The 20,938-nt window shown below is 37.5% G+C and overlaps 1 protein-coding gene across 1 annotated transcript; it reads right to left on the minus strand.

The window, feature by feature from the left end:
- Positions 1 to 1,081: 1,081 nt before the first annotated feature.
- On the minus strand, positions 1,082 to 20,537 carry LOC102590847 (brefeldin A-inhibited guanine nucleotide-exchange protein 1). Its single transcript, XM_006364271.2, has 11 exons — positions 19,255 to 20,537; positions 12,090 to 12,407; positions 8,105 to 8,429; positions 7,571 to 7,993; positions 6,348 to 6,637; positions 5,804 to 6,077; positions 4,979 to 5,481; positions 4,563 to 4,884; positions 3,745 to 4,105; positions 2,657 to 3,336; positions 1,082 to 1,872 (listed from the first exon to the last, which is right to left on the minus strand). The coding sequence occupies exons 1-11, from the start codon at positions 20,307 to 20,309 to the stop codon at positions 1,261 to 1,263; spliced, it is 5,163 nt and encodes a 1,720-aa protein (XP_006364333.1). The 5' UTR covers positions 20,310 to 20,537; the 3' UTR covers positions 1,082 to 1,260.
- Positions 20,538 to 20,938: the final 401 nt, after the last annotated feature.

Raw genomic sequence — 20,938 nt, forward strand, 5'->3', positions numbered from 1 at the left:
GGGCAAACGGGAGCATTTTCAAGTTCAAACGAGCCCCAAAGCAGGTAAACCCAAATTTTGCCGATTTTTGTGTGCTATAGTCCATTGTTTTTTTTTTGTGATCTACATATGAAGTTTCGCACTTATCAATTGAAGAAATTCATCATGCAAGTTCAAAAGTTATAATTGTTTTCATGTTCAAGTGTAATTTCTTTTTTGAATCTGCATACAATTTTTTGAATTTTTTCCTGAGACATATATCACAATCGTATAATCTATGCAACTTAAATGTGTTCTTTTTCTTACGAAATGCCTTTGTATAAATATTTTTATTTTCTTCTTTATTTTCCTTTTAATGTTGATTAAACAACCAATGATTATTTCCTAAACAATTCATTAATTAGAGGTTCTAGAGTTATGTGATATGGACAAATAATCAAATTCATGCTAGAGTATTGCAAATATTTTTTAAGAACCTATTTTTTCCATTATTTTTAATGTATGAATATTAGTAAAGAATTATTTGCAAGTTCAATGTAATTATTATTTATGACCGCGTGAAGGGCAGACAAATTACCTAGTATTCTATATAATTAAATCAATTTAATGCGATTACCAATTTCAACTAGTAATGGTTATATTATTTTTAAATGTATTTATTATAAATATTAAAGAGCCACACGTTTCAGCTTCACACTTTTTAACTCCGGCTCAAGTTCAAGCCTAGCTATAATTTGATTAGATACAAGAACTGAAAACCCAAAGAGGAAAACTAAAGCTGATACAAGCTTCAATGGCAAGTAGAAAGCAATTTTCCATTTGCTTCATGAAAAAATATATATAAGTAAAAACTTTAACATTAAATCAAAGGCTCTGAAATGCTACGTATAACATCTGAGAGGTCCACTTAATTTCATGTATCTACGAACCAGGTGAAGCACACTGTTTGGAGATCCACTTAGTATCTCAACTGGCGTGGACTCGAGAGATGATAAAAATAACAAAATAGTTAATAAAGAAAAGAGAAAAATGTGTTTGGAGGAACAGCAATTAGGCGAAGAGATTAATATGCACAAATACCAAAAACAGTACCTTGTAAGCATTGATGAAGAAAATTCCCGCCGATCTATTAACCATTAGGTGAAAATGAGGTATCTAGTTATGTTAAAGTATGAAGGAGGTTCATGTAAGTAACCTTGAAAACAAAGCTTCCAAGTAGAGGGATCTATGCTTACCAGATTTTAAATTCTGACCCAAGAACAGTTCACTAAATGGCATAGATCACAATTTCATAATAATGGGGCCGATACAGGATTGGAAAAAATGGCTTAGTTCAATCTGGACTTCTCCAGAGCTATGCTCACTCCGAACAAGATCTATCATTAATGGGAACAACTGAGAAATGTACTTCCTAAAAGAATCCGTTTGCCAACTGCACAGAATGCGTAGTACTGACAGAACCAAGGGAGTCCTTGCTACCAGTTCTTCCTTCTTGGCTGATCCCAAGGGAAGATTCCACTGGTATATTGCCTTATCATCTGGTTTCTTCTTGACAGAGTTCAACCCAGCACATTCCAAGTATACACGTAGAATTTCTTCACATACACCCACAAGTTCTGGTTCTATATTCTTCTCTTCGACGAATGATGGATTGCTCACAAGCAGCCCATGCAAGAAATTGAGGTAATTCTGGTAGGACTCATTTTCAAAAAATACCAACGGAGGTTCTGGTATCTCAAGGATAGAACATGCTTTTTGCAGCTCCACTTGTACAACTTTCTCAGATTTCAATTGCTGAGCATGAGAAGTGATAGCTGAATAGATTCCAAGGAGGACATTGACAGTATCAGCTGATATCGATTGCCGACACATCTTGTAGAGATCAGATGAAACCTGTACATCGAAAATTAGCAGCATAATGAATAAGAAGCAAGGTGAATCATGTTGTTCTCTAATTTGATGATGCCAACAGTGTATTTAACATAACTCTTCTGTAAACAGTTAGTTCATCCTACTTTAATTTGTTAACTGCTCTATTGTTCAAGAACTTATAGAAAGTACCAGAACATGGAAACTCTTAAAATACCTGTCCAAACAGTTCATAGATAAAGAAAGGAAGCTAAGAATTATCCCAAGGTTAATGCATGAACTATGTTTATTCCTATTTTATAACTTTCAATCATGATATTGTCACACTACTGGCTGGCAATGTAGAGGGAATGGATTGTGGTGTCCTTATATTGACTTTGGCAATTAAGGGTCAATGTCCATTTATTCACTTGGTATCAAAACACAGATCCATCGATCCCATTAGTGACTCAACCCCGAACTAGATTATCTTTTATACTGGTCTTCTCATCTTTCCATATTTAATAAGCGCACTAAGACTGGTAGTTCTCATTCTGCATGTTTTTGCTATGTAAGTCAAAGAGTTTCTGAAGAAACAAGGACAGGCTACCTAGAAAATGCAGAGCAGAGAATAAGAATTATCACAGCACAAAGAAACATGCCCATGTGCATCCATTTTTTCAACCCTTCAAAGGATCAACGTGCATCTTATCTTAATGAATAATATTCTATCCATAATAATTGACCATGGAAACAACACCAAATAAGGTGACAAACACTATACACACAGCCGCTATATGCAGTGAGTAGGGAAAGGTGCACGAAGAACCTGTATGATGCGCAACTGAGCCGCTATATGGTCCTTCATCCTTGAAACAACATATCCCGCAGTATGCAGGTTGTCATCCTCTGATTCATCATATACCAATCCAGCCCCAGAAGATGTTTCCATATCATTTTCGGACTGACTAGTAGATATCTCAATGTTGTCCATTGTTCTCAAAAGCTTCAGAAAATTGGGTAGAGTGGAATATGAAGCTTCTTTCAGAGCTAGAAAGATAACTTCCCATTCCTCTTCACAGAATTTGCCTCTCAAATCACCTGCCAACCGCATTACAGAAGCTACCCCAGTGGCTGCAGGATCCTTGCCAGAACCTTGTATGAATCCTACCATTATAGAGACTACACTAGGCAATTCAGACCTCACGATATCAAAGAAATTAACAAATAAATCCACCAAACATTGAGCTGCCACCACAGAAGTTTCAGAGTCCCATAAGCATCCATCTGGTGGTGGTATGTATCTGGATTTAAATGACTGGTCATATTTCACTTCAGCTTCTGGGCTATCATTTACTGGACTGAATATTGGGTAGATTACAGACTTGAAGACATTAATCCAGAATAGGCGTGGGAAGAGATGGCCGTGGTCCTTCAAGATGTTGAACAGAACTTCCAATGCACTCTTTCTAATAGCTGATCGAGGATCTGAAGTCAGTCTTGATAACCCTGAAACAGTTTGGAACTCCCCAGTAAATATAAATGGGGATAATTACTATAACAGAAAACTGCCACTTCTGATATTTCAGTTAGAAGGTTATTATATCTAGACGTCCATATAACTTAGAATTTACATGTGCAGTCCACAATTTTTTAAACTCTGAAATTCATTTACAGTTCAGAATATTCTCATAATCAAATTTCCTTGGGTCCTCCAGTCTTAAAGGTGTGAGGATTATGCAGAAAGGAGGTGAACTAATTTGACTTAGAAAATTGGTCATTCCACAAAAGTGTAAGGACACCCTGCTGTATTAGCCACTTGTTACTGCATGATACAACTCGTCAGGATTCACTGATAAGAATGGTTTAATGTTTCCAGAAAGGTAGAAGTATGGAAAAAGAAAAGCAACAACATACCTGTGAGCAGAGGCTCCCAGAAAGGCATATAGTCATCCTTATCTGTGAAGATTAGCCCATCTGAAGCTTCTTTTTCGGCCACTGGAATGGATGAATCATTATTTTTGTTTTTCTCGTTGCTAACAAGGCCCCCTTCTGCAAGTTTGACAGCACAGAAACGGAGAAAAGCAATAGCGTTGAGGCTGACATCACTGTTGAATCTGCTGTTTGTGAAGGTGATGAGGCATCTAACACAATCCGTAAAAGTCAATGCTTCAGTCTCGGTGATATAACGAAAATATTCCCGTACGATCTTTTCCATTGTTTCAAAGGCCAGCAACACAATATTCTTCCTTTCATCTGCAGCAGCAGCTGTAAAAACCTGCAAAGGTGCGTATAAAGGCCCATCACATCCCAGGTTCCGTTTCAGTACCAACCAAAAGACAACTATACGGTTAAATATTACTCCCTCTGTCCCAATTTATGTCGCACCCTTCCTTTTTGGTCTATCCCAAAAAGAATGTCACCTTTCCACAATTAGAAGCAAGTCAACTTAAAAAAACCCTTTTACCTTTAATAAAATGATATATAGCCACACAAATATCTAAGATTTATTTTAGACCACAAGCCTCTAAAGTCTCTTTTTCTTAGGATGAGAGTAGTGTGTGTGCAAACCTTACCCCTACCTTTGGAGGTAGAGAGGTGCTCAAGAAAAAACATTTTAAAGCAGTTTGAAAAGAAGAGGAAATTCTATTGGTACCAATACTCTAGTTATTAGCAGCTGCTAATGATAAAAGAAAAAAGAGTGTAAGAACTTGAACTAAGGACGTGATAATTACCATAAAAACACTCTTCCACCCAGATTTTACATTATTGACACGACTCAGAACCATTTGAGAAATACAACGAACTATCAACTCCCTGATTTCAGCAGAATTACTTTTCTGCATAACAATAACAAATGGTCTCAAAAATTCATTCTGAAAGTTGTAGTTCGCCAGTTCCTCTCGTTCTAAAAACTTCATAGCAAGTTGTCGTAATGAGTCCATAACAAAAATTGCAACAGAAAGATTTTCTGACAAACCAACAGCCACAAAGAACTCTGAAAGAACACTCCATATGTGGGACCACACTAATCTGATACGGTTCATGTTATAGTGCCTGCAAAATCAAGATCATACTTTCATCATATTCAAATTCTAAATTTTCTGTCTTTGTGAGGTATAATTTGATGAGTTCACAGACAGAATCTTACGCAACTTCAACAATTTTTGTAAGGCTAAATACACGGGGATCTGTTGGAGACTGTAGTTCTGACATTGAAACTTTGCAAAGGGCCTTGACAAAAGCTACTATTGCTTCACTGTTCAGCCTTTGGCTATGAGCAAATATGTGATTTAGTTCAAAGTTGCCGATCTGATCAAGTAAGTTCAAGTTTGAAATGAAGTTATTTATCTGTTCTGGAGTCACCAATGCTGGAGAGTTAGCTCCAACAGCTGCACTGTCATATGAACCCCCTCGAACAACAGCAGCAACAGTTGGATTCTGGAGTGTCCCTTTTTTCTTCAGAGATGGAAATCCAGCTGGCTTCAATGTTTTTTCCTCAGATTCAGAGCCCGAGGTAGTAAAAAAGGAGGAATCAGATGGCGCTCCCTCCCCCAGCAACTGCAGATGCTCAAATCGAGATAGACATGTCAATATATGCTCCCACGCTTCATGAAGATGATTCCCATCTTCAATGGCAATCGACATTATTGTCTGCATGCAAATTAAAAGGATGTTATTCTGCATGGTTTCAGATTAGTAGAAAAGCTTTTGATTGAGTTGACCATGACTTTTATAGTTGAGGAATAGTTTCTTGTTTCTGGTTTCTTTGTAGTGCACCAAAGAGTTTCTCTACCTTTTGGTGGATGTTTGTACATGGGAGTTCTTCCCACATCAATAAAAAAAAAATCTTTATTAAAAAAAGGTAAATGGTGTGCATTTATTTTCATGAAGACTCTTCATCTGCAGCAGGTATATCACTGTCTGGGCATAAGATTGTAAATGACATGACAGAAATCAAGGAAATGGAAATTACTTTCATTGTATCAACATTTTTTTGTTTCATATCGGCCGCACAATGAAGATTAGTGAACTTTGCCATAGAGGTGACAAAAGCATCTCTCTGCGTCTGCATACCCATCACAGCTGTAATATGCACAGCATGCCTGAACCCTAGCAAACATTGAGAAGTGGCATTCTTATCATCACTCTGGTCTAGGGTGACACTGAAAGCAGCAAGCATGGGACCCCAGCAGACTTCTACCATAAATCTCAATATAGCTGGATCTGCAATGACATAATAGACAGACCTGCAACAGGATAAGATATAAGTTTATCTGTATTTATTCACCTAAAAGAGAAAATCCGTGATACGAACGCACATGAGGCCAGCTTGACATTATGTATAACTAAACCCTATCTATGCACACAATTTCCCAGTTCTACACACTGCAGCAATTCATCGAAATGAAAAACTAATTTGTCAGCAGATGATAAAGAAAGAATCAGAATCCTATCATCATACAATCAGTACATATGAAAAGTAGATTCATAAGCCAATATGTAGAACTGAATCATACTCAGATTTTCCAGATTTTACTTTAAACTGCTCTTGAATATGCCTCACGAGAACTCCATTTGCACCCAGTGGTTTTTCCTCTCTCTGCTTCCATACTAGGTTCAGTATACCATCCAAGCCCAACAGCTTATTAAGACTGTTCCCCTGCTTGTTCTGTGGCACGGAAGAATCTGCTTTCATCTTTATCTCGTTTCTCACAATTTGGTCATAAAGAGCACCCAAATAATCTTCAGGTAAATCCTTCCCGTCGTCGATCCCCCGATTGTTCCGGATAAAATCAGCTTTTGTCATCTAAATGGAGAAATACAATAGTTAAAAGTCAAAAAAGAAGCAAATACCAATCCCACTATTTTACAAGTATCATCTACGTGCATAACAAAGTTAAGATGACTTGGTGCATAGACTTAATATGAACGTTAAGACAGACAAAAAATTACACTCTCCAACCAGTAATACTGGACAGGGTTGGTCATCTGTATTTACACAGCAGAATCACTGACCAACTATGGAAGATTTTCATCAGTCTCAGGCATACACAGGACAATGCCTAGCAAAATTGTTGACACTCTTTCTAGCTGGGAGGAAGCTAGGATTGGGGCAAGGTATAGAAGCTACTGGAGGACCATTCCAGCTTGCATTTGGTGGACCTCTTAGAAACAAAGGAACTCCAAATGTTTTGAGGACAGAAGTAGCACCTTACATAAGATTAAAACAGATTGTATTTTGCTTCTCTGTTCCTGGTGTTCAAAGAGTTCCCCTGTAGATGCAGAATCAATCCTAGAAGTTTTATACTTTTGTTAGGATTGTTCACTTTCTTAGCTGTCAGTTTTTACATTTTCTTCGTAAAGGGCATTTTCAGTACTACCGAAGCATTGGTCTATAATACAAAGTTGTTACCTATTAAAAAAAAACATTTTGTTTAAAAAGTAAAACACATTTTAAATTATACATTGTATACTAATATGTAACATATCAAACTAACATCTAACAAGAAATAATCCCTATATTACTGTTCCTGCATTGAGATCCATTCATTAATAATCCATGCATAACCTTCTAAACGAAAACACCCTTAAGGGTAAGAAATGAATGAACGTAGTAGTTTTCAAAAAAAATAATTAGTTTTTAGAAATGAATGGTAGTAGACAACAATGGTAGAATTCAAGAATACATGCAGTGAATCATACAACTATGAGAAACACTTCAGAGAGATTCCCAGGATACCTTATCTTTCACCATGCTATTATGTGCATCTGTATTGAGCATTATCACAGAGTAAGCAAGCACATAAGCTGTATCTGCGCTGGTAAAAGAGTTAGGATTGCATTTACAAAAGCGCTCCGCAAACTTCTCCATTATACGGTCAATCTTCTGAGCTTCACCAGGTAATCTGAACCCTCGAAGGAAATATCTGATTGATTCACCAAAGTCCATACCTTCAAAATTAAAAGAATCGACATATCCATGCATAACTTTCAGAGGAAACTCCTCTCTTTCACCCAGATAATCACCAATGATGGTTGGATTCAACCCAGTGGTATTTTTCAGAAAAGAAGCTACATCTTCTGGGGAATTCCCAATCTTTTTGGTGCTCATTAAGAAATCAATACCCTTTGAAGGCTTTCTGTTGAACAGTGAAACGCCTTTCTGCATTTGATCCATTTAGAGTTGTCAGTACTTAACCATACCTCAAGTAACACAAAGTGTATGAAAGCAGCAAATGAAGCTAAGGGAATGTGCTAATGCAAGATGATAAACCTGTATTTCTAATTTATGAGCACGGCGTTGCTCCAAGGCAGCAGCACCAGAAAATTCAGAATTTGCTTCCGGATGCAGCTCATAGTCTATGTTACCCTCTTCACTGACGCTGATAGCCGCTTCTGAAACTTCATGATCAGACACCTTATCTTGATTAGGGTCCCCTACCTTCAGTTGTTGGTCCATCCACATCCCCATTGACTTAATAATTGTGACCAAGCATTTCACAGATTCAGAACGAAATGTAATATCTTGGACTGGGGACAGCGTAGTAGTGGAACCGGGAGGCGGACCAAGAGCAGTTTTAAGAAGACCATTAACAGTCCTGCAAATATCTGATGGAATTAAAGCTGTTTTAATTCAATTTAGGTGATATCAACATACAAAAGAGAAAAACCATGCATGTGTATTGCTGCAAAAGAGAAAAGGCATGCATGTACATTGATGCAAAAGAGAAAAGACATGCATGTGCATTGATGCAAAAGAGAAAACTGAAAAAGTATTGACTTGTAGCCAAGCAAGGGATAAGGAGGCAGGCTTCCAGTCTTATTCAAAGTGACTGCTTATAAAGTTGTGTTTGCAAGCTCTAGCCATACCAACAATACCACAGTAATTTGTTCAAAATTGCCAATGAGCTAAGGACACAATCTTACTCTTGAACTCACTGGTTTGAGTTCATATTCTTTATTGAACTATGTGAGAATAAGATAATCATCCTATTTCTGATCTCTGACACAGAAATATTTTATTTTATTTTTTGAAATTGGTAACTTTCTCTGACACAGAAATATGAGAGGCGATGCATTGATGGTTTGATAAAGAAATGCCTATTATAGGTGTCAAACACAATACATATGATATTCCTTCAAAGTGGGGCAATATATAACTTATGAACTTATACACCTAACGTTCTAACCATCAGCACTATATTTTATAATCGAGAAATCCCAGGGTCAGTGACGCTTCTGAAACTAGATGAATAATGGGTCTGCCCCTCAACCTTTCTTTATCCATTTGACTATTAGACTTCATCTGCAACAGGGTTTGACCTAATGGCATGCACACGACTCACACATCGCATGTCACTAGACCAAAGCCCTAGGGACAAATTAAAAAAGTGTGTTTTTTTAAAAAAAATGTCCTAAACAGATATAATTCCTAGCCAAAGAATAATACAGAAATAAGTTAGAATGCCCTACCTGCACATGAGGCAGTAATCCATACTTCTGATTTAAGATTTTTTTAATTATACCATCTTAGAGGCAGCATTAGGACACAAAAGCCTCTATTTTAAATAGAACCTTAGATTTCCAAATAGAAGGAGCAGTAGGAAAATTCATCAGAGATCGTGAACTACTCAGATAAGAGTAAGAGGAAATACAAATGAAAGTGTCTGACGATTCCAGATTGTAATTGTGAGTATCTCAAAAGTTGAAAACAGCAGTGTGATTGATAGAAGCTCGGAGATTGGGGAGATGTTTTCTCTAACACAATACAAACACAATACAAGATAAGGTCCAGTATTGACTATTGCCAAAGATATTAGGCTAAGCGATGAAACAAACGAGGATGTCAACCAAAATTTTTTACTATGGAGAAGCACTCTAGAGAGTAGGGTTTTAGGACAAGTAGAAGTAAGACTGAATATATGCACCACAAGTTTAGTAATATAAGAAGAGTGAAGTTGAGGTGAGATTAGACAGGATTGTGGTAGTCAAAATGCAAACAATTCAATATCTAGGCTTGTAACGGGAGAACAGAGTGATACATTGAAATGATTTTTTTGATGAAGTAAGAAGAATGTCATTAACAAAGCATCAAGCAGATGCACAGGTTACAAAAGAAAGAAAATATCAGCTCCCAAAAAGGAAAAAAGCTATCTAAACAGCTAACAGCAGAGATCTATGGAACTGATAAATTCCAGGAAAGAGTAGACACCAAGTACAGGAGAGAGATTAACCCAACCATAAAGAGTAATCAAACATCTTGCAATAAGGGTAGAGATGGGAGTTGGGATGCCATTAAAACAACCTTTGTTATAAGCACCACAAAATACAGGCTGGAACCAAAGACCAGATCTGCTTGATGGACTTCCCAACTTTCCAAGAACTCCAACACACAAAAGCTCCCTCTCAATGATCTTGGCATGACCCAAGTGAGTCCAAAAACTGAGAAGAACATGTCCATAGTCCTGTTGCAACTGTGCAATGAAGGAACAGGTGATTAATAGATTATAAGTTGCATAAGCACATGTAGCATCTGTGACTATTTGGAATTTCCTCCTCATGAGATTATTCTGAATCAAGCAAGAGTCTTTTCGAGTAATCCAACTGAAACAAATAACTTTAGGTGGCAACTTAGTTCTCGAGATTAATTTCCATGGCCATTGATCAATTAAGGTCTTTTTGGAGCTTTGTTGAAGGTAGCATGCTTTAACTGAGTAGGATCCATCCCTGCTATTCTCCAGATGAGTTTGTCCCTACTTTGATGGTTGATTGCACTAGTCTGAATGGTGGCCATGAGACTAAAAACCTCTTTCAACTCCCAGTCATTAAGATTTCTCCTTAGGGAAGATTCCACACATTGTCTTCCCTGTACTGTGAGATGGTTGAGTCTGGATTAGATGCAATCTGGAAAATGCTTGGAAAAGCATTAATTAGAGGAATGTCTCCTAGCCAAATATCTTCCCAAAACAGAATATGTTCCCCATTTCCCACCATAAGTGAGGCATCACTGAAGCATATTTCCCACAGTTTCCTTATATCTCTCCAGACCCCGTACCATAAGAGGTACTGACTTTATTAGAGCACCAATGACTATCACTACCATACTTTGCTTGGAGCACTTCCTTCCACAAGTCAGCCGTCTCTTGATTGTCTCTCCAGTGCCATTTCAATAGCATATACTTGTTATGTAAAGCCAAGTCTTTGATCCCCAATCCTCCATATTGTTTTGGCAAAGTGACTTTGGCCCATTTAACAAGGTGAATTTTGTGGTCCCTGTTGTTGCCTTCCCAGAGAAAATCTCTCCTGATTTTGTCCAGTCACTGTTTCACCTCAGCTGGCATAAGGAGTAGAGACATAAAATAGGTGGGAATGTTGTCCAATACACTATTGATGAGTGTTCAATAGTGTTATGTCATAGAAAATTTGTACCATAATGAAGGGAAAATGTTATAGAACTAACCAACGAGAGGATATCTACAGCTTCCCTTATAGAATGGAGTGACCAGCAATGTTTTTCTTCTAGATCACTCTCTTCCCTTATTTACTCTCTAATTCCTCAAACTCGGGGAAATTAGCTCCCTTATTTTTCCCTTCACCTTCCCATAAACCGCTTTGTTTAGCCTTCAATTATTCCTTCTTAGGTGTACATCTTGCTAGACAATGTTCCTTTTGACAGCTACCTCAGCACTACACCACCTTACCCCGAAGTCAATCGCCCTTAGCATATGATCTAAAGGTGTGTCCCATCCTCCTTCGCATACCATTACAGCAAAAACTATAGACATATGGTCTGAACTTAATATGGAAAACGTGATTTTTCTATATCCAGCATGTAATACTAAATGAAGTTATCACTATTCATGTAATGAGAACAACAAGACTCGGAGAGTCAGAGAAGAACTTTGGAACTAAGTAAACCTTGGGAGTCAAATCGATAGACCGAGTAAAAAACTATTGAAGACTCGGAAGTCAAGTTGTATCTTGAACTTGATATTCCAGTACATACCTGACGACAAAGAGAAACATTTTATTGTAACCAAAAACATAATATGACTCGAGGACCATGAGTTCGACTTTATGTGGTGACTATCAAAATCAACTAAGAAGCTTGAAAAATTAATGCAATGTCAAAATAAATGTTGATAACCAACTTAGAAGCTTGAAAAATGAATGCAACAGTAGTTATGACTGATGAACTAAACCATTACTCAATATGATCTAACTAAACAATTAGTTGAAATAGAATTCTCAGAAAATACCTCTCAAATATGTTAGGAGCATCGACATCACAATCATAGTTGACAAATACATCAATGATAATCTGAGGATCCTTAGATATCTCCTCCAGCAATCCCAAAACAGTCATCTTCTGCAAGAAACTAGGCTGAAGCACATTCTCCAGCACACGCAAGATGAGCATGGGGAAGAAGATTCCAATTTCTGATTTCAACCCAGATCTATATTTTGATAATAAGTTCTTGAATATTGAACAAAGAAGTTGAAAGATCGTCATCACAGATAGTGCACTGTTCTTCAACAACGACAAGCACAAAAATTGCTTGATAACATTAAGAAACCTGTACTTAAAAAACAAAGTTAAGCCATGAGTAAACCTGATATTTCAGCATTTTCTTTTTCTTTTTTTAGGGGAAGAAAAAAGATACGTTAACATATTTCAAAAAATAAAAAAAAGATACATCAACATATTATTATCTTCAGTTCTTTAGAACCCAGATTAGCCAAATGACTTCTACACAAGAAAAGGGTAAAACCGCAACTCGGCATCTAGGATCGACAGATTTCTTTTTTCCTCTCAATGGGAGGAACAGTTTGTTAACATCAAACAAGAAAATATGGTGGATCCCTTTCAAAGTCAGTGGCAGACCTGGCTACATTCTAGCTGAAAGTTAAAATGCTCAAAGGAAATTTGAACCAGTGGAGTAGAACTAACAAGGGGAACTGGAAACAGCAAAAGGAGGAGCTCCTACCAAATTGCCAATTTGGAGACTATCCAAGAACAAATAAGTCCTACAGATGATGAATTGTTACAGAAAACCAATTTAGCTTTGGACTTTGAAGAGGTGGCTAAAAGAGAGTGAGAAATATAAGAGAAGAATATTATTGAATTGTTGTGTCTACATTATTACACAAAGACCCTATTTATCTAAGTTGCTCGGACTCGGGTGCGGATTTAGAGGTCGGATCTTTTATGATTTAATTTTTAAGATTTGGGATATGGATCCATGTATGGATATGGTTTGATGGACCCTTATACTTGTATGAGTTCGTATTCTAGACCCTTCTATTTAATCCTTTGTCAATTGAACTCTTAAAGTTAATTAAAATAAGACTTTTATAAACCCTTCCAACCATGTGTGTAACTCATTCTCCCTTACATAAATGACATGTCATATCCACATCAGATATATTAATGTCATGTCATAATTATTTCACAACTATTTTTAAATTATTAACAAAAATGTTACCCTATAAAAGACAAAAATAATAAGTTTTCTATTTAAAAAATAAAATAAAATAATTATATCTCTCACCTTTCCTCCCCCTCCCTCCACCCACAACCACCCTTAACACCCACCATCTCCATTCCCCTAATTCTTTTTCCATTGTAGATACCAATAACGCTTACAATCATCTCAGAAACAATGATCATGTTCCTCAAATGTGTTCTCACAACCTTTGGCTTCTCACCTGGTAGGGTCTCACGTTCCACCATGTGGAGCTTCTTGATCAAAGCCATAGGCTTCCTCTTCAAACCCCTCTAAAACCTTCTGCGAGGACGAGCACGAAAAAACTTAACAAGCTCATCAGTGTACATGTCAAGAAGAGAATCCAGATCTACTCCATTGTAGCTGAACTTCTTAACGTTCTCTTCCTTGGCTGGTTGGTCTTCCGCCATGGCATAGAGAATGGGTTGGCTGCTAAGCATCTACGGAAGTGACAACGGCTAGGGTTTGGGGATGACGATGAAAGGAGGGGTTGGGAACTTTGATTTCTTTTTTTATTATTTATATTTTGCTAAAGCAAATTCATTGCTTTCACTCGCTTTTTAAAGTTCGATACCAGTGTTGTAAATGAGTCGGCAAAATAAATGTCATATAAGCTCTATCAATGGTCAGAGAGTTTAAAAGTCTCATTTTAATTGAGTTTAAGGATTCAGTTGGCAAAAAATCAAGTAGAAGGATCTAGAATACAAATTCATAGAAGGATCTAGCATACAAACTCATACAAGTATAAGAGTCCATTAGACCATTTCTCCTTATTTATATAGTTGGCACAATGTCTCACCTGTAGATTCCCCTGATAACTTTTTAGACTTAGTTAGCTCTATGGTCTCCCTGATAACTTTTTAGACTTAGTTAGTTCTATGGTCTTGCCATAGTTACCGATGAAAAGTAGCTTATACTACTTTTGCTTACATAACTTTTGTAATCTATGCATCTACGTGATGCCAAAAATGAAATCTATTATTTCATAAAAAAAAATCAATAAAGTTATAAGCACATCCCCAGGTTTTAAATTGTAGTAGAATGAGAGTCTCATTCACTAATTCATGTTTGAAAATATACAACTAAGAATTGGCAATGTCGAGGAGTTTGTTTTTTTGTTGTTGATCAGGTAAGCGTATTTTCATTCATAAACATGGCCAAAAAATTGGCCAAATACAAGGGGTATACCAAAAAGGTAAAGAATCTACAATAATAAATGATTCTCAACGAACTCCACCCAATCTTATATACAATTAGGAACTCTAAAGGTGCACCAAAAGAAAATAAAGGGACCGTCGCTATTTCTCAATTGAGAAAAACTCAACTCTACCCCTCAAAAACGCTCTAATTTCTCTCTCCACACCACCCACATTAATGCGAGTGCGACCATGTTCCATGCCTTGCATTTTCTCCTCCTCCTTCCGATCCAAGGTCCTCCATCCATTTGCCTAGTCAAAAAGCTCAATTTTTTTAAAGATTAACCTTGGAAAAAAAAGAAAAAGCAGAACAGTCACTAGTCACTACCACTGAAAACACAGCACTCATCCACTCATTACAGTTGAAAGCAGAGTAGTGAAAAGAAGAAGTACAGAAAAAAACTGAAGAGGAGTAAAGTGGAACATGATCTCAGGCACGAAAACTAAAAACCTTCTTTAATAGGAAGCATCCCAAACTCCTTAACATGCAAAGAAACTTGGATTAGAGTGGTAGGCATTCCCCTGCACTTGTGGTCTTAGAAAGTATTCCAAGAAATTGGAGAAGTCTGTGGAGGATGGATCGCAACTGAGGAAGAAACAGAGCTAAAAAACCACATGAAGTGGGCAAGAATTCTGGTGGCCAGCGACGATAGGAAAATACCCAAGGAGGTCTCCATAGAACGGAACGGAATTACTTACCACTTTCCGATATAGGTGGAGTGCAAACCCAGGTTTGAAATAACACCGGAATCAGGTTATGGAACCAATGGAGAAGAAACAAGGTTGAATCCAGTACAAGGTTTTACCCAGAGGATAATCCAAAGTGCAAGCTGTAATTCTGTACTAGAATCCCATCAATTAAGGAATTTTGGTCAGAAACAACATGTGGGTTGTAAGAGAAAGACAGCTGGAGGGGTAAGTTTCAATGAGACATGTGACTTGCACATGACTCATTTAAATCTAAGATCAGATTTGGGCCTCTTGTCCAGGCCTAAGAGTTGTACTATGCCCCAGAAAATAAGTATAAGCCCACATAGAGCTGGACAACTGAGTATATGCTCCTAATTGCTACAAGGAAAGGAGATTGCTTTGGGAAGAAATATGAGCACTGAGGAGTCTGATAGAGGGACCATGGGCTCTATGTGGGGATTTCAATGTATCAAGGTTCAATTCTGAGAAAAAGAATTGTAACAATAGAACAAAAGGCATGAAAGAATTTTCAGATTTCATTGAAGACATGAAGTTGATTGATTTGCAACTAGAGGATGCTACTTACACTTGGTTCAAAGGGGAACAACATGAAGCAGCATCCAGAATTGATAGGATATTGATTTCAGAAGAATGGGATGCTAACTTCAATAATTTGAAAAAAGTACCCCTCCAAAGATTGAGTTCAAACCACATTCCATTAGCCTTGTTGGGTGGATCTTGGGAGAGAAAAAAGAACTATTTCAAATTTGAAAACTACTGGCTTGAGAGAGAAGGTTTTGTTGACAGAGTGAAAGAATGGTGGGACTCTTTCAACTTCACTAGAAGACCTGGCCATGTTTTAGCATCCAAACTCAAAGCTGTTAAAACTAAACTAAAGGAATGGAGGAAACGTGATACTGGAAATCTGAGCAATCAGCGGAAAAAGCTACTTGAACAAATGGCAATAATTGATGCAAATAGAGAAGATAGAATTCTCACAGAGGAAGAGATAACAAAGAAGGCAGGGATTATGTCGGAGTATGAGGAGCTGGTCAAGAGGGAAGAAAGTTTGTGGAGACAAAAATCAAGAGCCTTGTGGCTCAAAGAAGGGGACAAGAACACCAAGTTTTTTCACAGAATAGCAAATGCACATAGAAGATATAATAACATAGATCAGCTCATGGTACAGGGAGAAATCACTCAAGAGCCACACAAAATTGAAGAGGAAATCATTGATTTCTATAAAAAAATTGTACTGAAACTGCTCAATGGAGGCCTACTCTTCAAGATGCCCAATATCCAGTTATAACAGAGGAGGAAAAGGAAGCTTTACAAGCCAACATTCATTCCCAAATGTTGTACGTTTCTTCTTCTTCCTCCTCATAATTTCACCCAACCCCCACCTCACCACACACACATCTTCTTCAGTCTCTTCCAATACTCTTGCAGATAATTTTTCCTCTTTCTCTTCTCATATGCTACCTATCATTTGAGAGTTCTATAATGATTGGGAAAAAGATATTTATTTAGATTTGGGTAAAAGAGTGGGGGTGGGGGGTAAGAGGTTCTTAATTGTGAAATAGATGCGGATTTTAGATGGGATTTTGAAAAACATATGTTTGAGATTCTTTCTAAATGTAAGGCAATTTTATTGAGAGCATTTTTGAAGAGTTTTCTATAATGACCCATTTTTGGTCTCCTCTTCTTTCTCTCATCCTCCATTTTAGTCACTTTATTTCTCACCACCATTCAAATAGCAAAATTTAGAATAAAAAACATAACAAAGCTTTGCTTATCTCTAATTCCTCTTCAACGAAAAAAATTCACTAGGAAAGAAAAACAATGAATGATTAGTAGCAAAATAGATGAAAAATATGGGAAGAAAAGAAAAAATGGAAAGAAGTCAAAAAAGAAAGGATTTTGGAGATTAGTTTGAGATTTCTTTTACAAAAATATTATTTGTAATAAAAAAAATGATGTTGCAATATATTTTTGATGTGGATAGTGAGGTGTTATCCACATGATTAGAGGAGTTTAAAATACTGTGTTTTAAAAACTGTAAGTGTTCAATTGGCAAAATTGTGAGTAGAAGAGTCCAGGTAACAAATGGAGCCAAGTATAAGGGTCTCCCAGGTCATTCCGCCTTTAGTTTATTGTATCATCGAAGTCAAAAAAAATACCTATAACTTTTCAATATAAAATAAATTTATGGAATAACAAGGAAGGGTTACCAAAATATGGGCTCATTTTGCCGACACTAGCTGGAAGTATGCTAATTGGATATGTATGTTGTCCAATCTAAAACTGACTTAGTCTATTCTCAAGTAGTCCCTTGTCACTATTATGTTCATCATTTTACTCAATGCTTCTTCAAGGTTGTGCAGCAGCAATAACTAACCAAGTCTACTTTTGGGATCTTTATAGAAAGACAGTATTCTACAACCCAGTGATAGAAAGAATTAAAAAAAAGGTTAGCAAGTTGGTGCAAAAATCTTAACTGACCAAGGGCATAATACTATTAAATGATTACTTTGCCGATTATCCATACATACTAAGTGTCACTTGACTCTTTCCCTACTATTGTAACACAAATATTAGATCATACAAAGCATTTTAGTGAGAAAGTGAATCTGCTGAGGAAATCCCACCTTTATGAATTGGACGGTAACCACATCTCTTACAAAGATGAGAAACTTGAGGGCTAACCATGAGATTATGGTGGGATATGTTTAGATGGCTTTGCACTCCTTGGGTGATGCCAAGAACTGTGAAAGATTAGATGCACAGTTGGAAGAGTGGGAGAAGGAGGAGAAGACGAAGGGCCTGAAATGTGGTTCCGATTGCATTAATGTGGGTAGTTTGGAGAGAGAGAAATAGGAAAGCTATGCAGGTGTAGAATCGAGTTTCTTGCAGTTGAGGAGTAGTCTCCGATCTTTTATTTGGTTTTGGTGTAAACAGAAAGTTCCTTATTGTTTTGGAGTTTGTAGAGTATCATATTTTGTAAAGTCTTGATCTGTTGATATAACCTTTGTAGACGGCCATTTTGGTCATGTGACACCAACAACCAAGCACTTTGGAGAAGGATGTAGAAGAGAAATATAGGATTGGAAAAGGTAGAACCAACAACCAAGCATTTTGGAAAAAATTGAAGAAGAGAAATATAGGACCAGAAAAGGTAGATGACCTGATCATATCATTGTCATTTTGCCTTATGGGGGAGGCCTATAGAAAAGTACATCAAAACCTCTCTAATTAATACTCGATAAATTAATGAACTCTTTAAGAAAATATTTCTCCGGTGGAAACAATATCGATTTTGATAAGATAATAAGGTAATCTTGGTAAAGACGAGTTGCATAATGGTCAATTAAGTGGAGACTAGAGTTTATATCCTGGTAAAGACAAGAAATACTAGGTAATTTCTTCCAATCTGTCAAAGTCTTTGTGAGCAAAGTTACTAGAAAGTTGTGTTGGAGGAAGGTAATAGGTACCGATTGTCAAGTTGAGATGCGTGCAAGCCAATCTAGACACCAAAGTCTTCAATAACAACATACCCAATGTAATCCCACAAGTCAGGTCTGGTCAAATTTTACAAATGTAAGGTTTAAATGGCAAACTAGTACAAATATAATCCATTCTAGGACAATTTTAACTTTGTGAGCTATACCACTCAGTTCTTATGGAACTTCTTTCAACCTTCATCCTTCATGTAAGAACAAAAATACATTCTACGCCATTAGAGATTTTCTTTAATGGGAGGCAAACTATCATATCAATTCACTAGATTTTCATTGCTAACAAAAAACTATAGAATTTCCAATTATCAAGGAATTGGAAAAAATTATTGTCAAACTGGTGACAATGGTTAACTTCTCGACTCACATTATTGTCAAACTGGTGACAATGGTTAACTTCTCGACTCACAAAACTAGTTTCCCTGGCCGTGTGATCAGCAGTTCAATAGGCAGACCACTGTGTAACCAAAAAAAATGACAAGCAATCAGCAAATGTAGTAATAGAAATGAAATAACCTCTCATTTGAGCGCCAAATAGGACCAGCATTATCCATGATAACCTTTAGGAGCTCCAATGATAGTACTTTCCCCCTTAACAAAATATTATCATCTGCGTGCTCTTGTGATGAAAACTTCATAGACAACTTGCACAAATTCTTGAAGAGCATGAACCCATCCTCTCTAATCTTACTGTAACCACTCAGATCAGCTCCTTCACCTGGCTCTCCATCAATGGGCACACCCTTCTTTTCACTGTTGTCATACTCCAACTGCAAACACAACTTTGATTCAGCGATGCCTTCTTTGGACTTGACATCCACAATCTCATTGAGGAAATTCTGGGCGATCTGTATGGAGCTTCCCTCGTTCAAATTTCTATCCGTGAACTCCAAGAGTTCAGCTACAGAGGCAGTCTTGAAGTCCACCATCATGGAATTCTCCTCAACTCTGGTGAAAACAATTATCATCATCTGAGCAAGAACGGACTTGGCACAGATCTGATTGGTGCCATTCATTCCCCCGAGATAGACATTGTAACAAGACCTAACAATATGGACAAGGCAATCACCTCTGACAAGCACGTAGGGAGATCGAATGGCAGAGAGTAAGACCCTGAGAACAGCCAGCTCGATGGCTTCGTCCCCAAGAGCCCCGCACTTACAGACAGAATCTATTAGGCGGAAAATGAGGGAGTGGGAACTTGGGTTAGGGCTGGGGCTGGGGGTAGGGGTGGGGGTGTCGATCTCGCAGCGGATCAAGCCCAAGGAAAACAACCTGAAGGAGCAATCGAGTGCAGGTTCAACAACTTTAGGAGAGGCAGAATCAAGAGCCATGATGAGGGGTTGCAAGACGGAATCGGTATCAGAAGTAGAGAGACCATAGAGAGGGGTGCAGGAAGCTGGATCGACAGGGTCGTCAACTACGGAATCAAGCTTGTCGAGAGCGGACTTGCAGGCGGCGACGAGCTGCGAGTGTTTCCTCCAGGCGACGTTCTTGATGATCTTATCAAGAGACGGACCTAGTACCCAGCCACAGCGGGAAGGACCGCCTAGCGCTTGAGAAGCTGACATGTTGCCTCACCTCTTCATCAATATATGTGAACTTTGCTATCCAGCACCGGCAACTATTCGTGGTGGGATATCTCAAAGGAAGAATGGCGTTCTGCGGACGAGGGAGTACTGCTCCTACGACTTTGACGCCTGGAACCGACACATGCCCGGATCTGAATGCACTTGTGTTCGAAAAATGAAAAAGAGAAGAAGATCACACTATGTTTCAGGCCGATGTGTAAATGTGTAGACCTTTTTTTTCACCCTAAATGTGTAGACTATTTAACCGAAAAATGTCCTTAAACGATATCCATAATTAAAGTGTCATCATTAAAGTATTCTCGTGAAAACAAATAATCTCAAAGTTAACTAATATAAAATGAACATGTTTAATCCAGGGAAAATTACTTGAAAAGTATAATTGAGCTAAGTATATTGTCTATTTTCTTTCAATTCCTTGCATATTCAAGACACACATTTTCTTTCTCACACGTTTAATTTATATTCAGCTTTGAAATTCTCATAATGTGATTTTATTACTATTAGAATGTACTGATAGCTTAGTCATTGGTGCTTTCTCCGATGAAAGGGGCAATTGTAGTAGTGGTGATCGTATTATATATATAGCTAAGTGATTGGTGATGACCCCT

This window comes from Solanum tuberosum, unplaced genomic scaffold (assembly GCF_000226075.1).
Source record: "Solanum tuberosum cultivar DM 1-3 516 R44 unplaced genomic scaffold, SolTub_3.0 scf00488, whole genome shotgun sequence".
NCBI lineage: Eukaryota > Viridiplantae > Streptophyta > Magnoliopsida > Solanales > Solanaceae > Solanum > Solanum tuberosum.

What these genes read in the sequence shown, in the direction of transcription:
- LOC102590847 (XM_006364271.2), bottom strand. Translation starts at nt 20,309, where the DNA reads ATGTCAGCTTCTCAAGCGCTAGGCGGTCCTTCCCGCTGTGGCTGGGTA. An exon ending in ACAAAAATTGTTGAAGTTGC is followed by an intron (nt 4,885 to 4,978) that starts GTAAGATTCTGT and finishes TTGATTTTGCAG; the next exon opens with GCACTATAACATGAACCGTA. An exon ending in CTGGGAGCCTCTGCTCACAG is followed by an intron (nt 3,337 to 3,744) that starts GTATGTTGTTGC and finishes AAACTGTTTCAG; the next exon opens with GGTTATCAAGACTGACTTCA.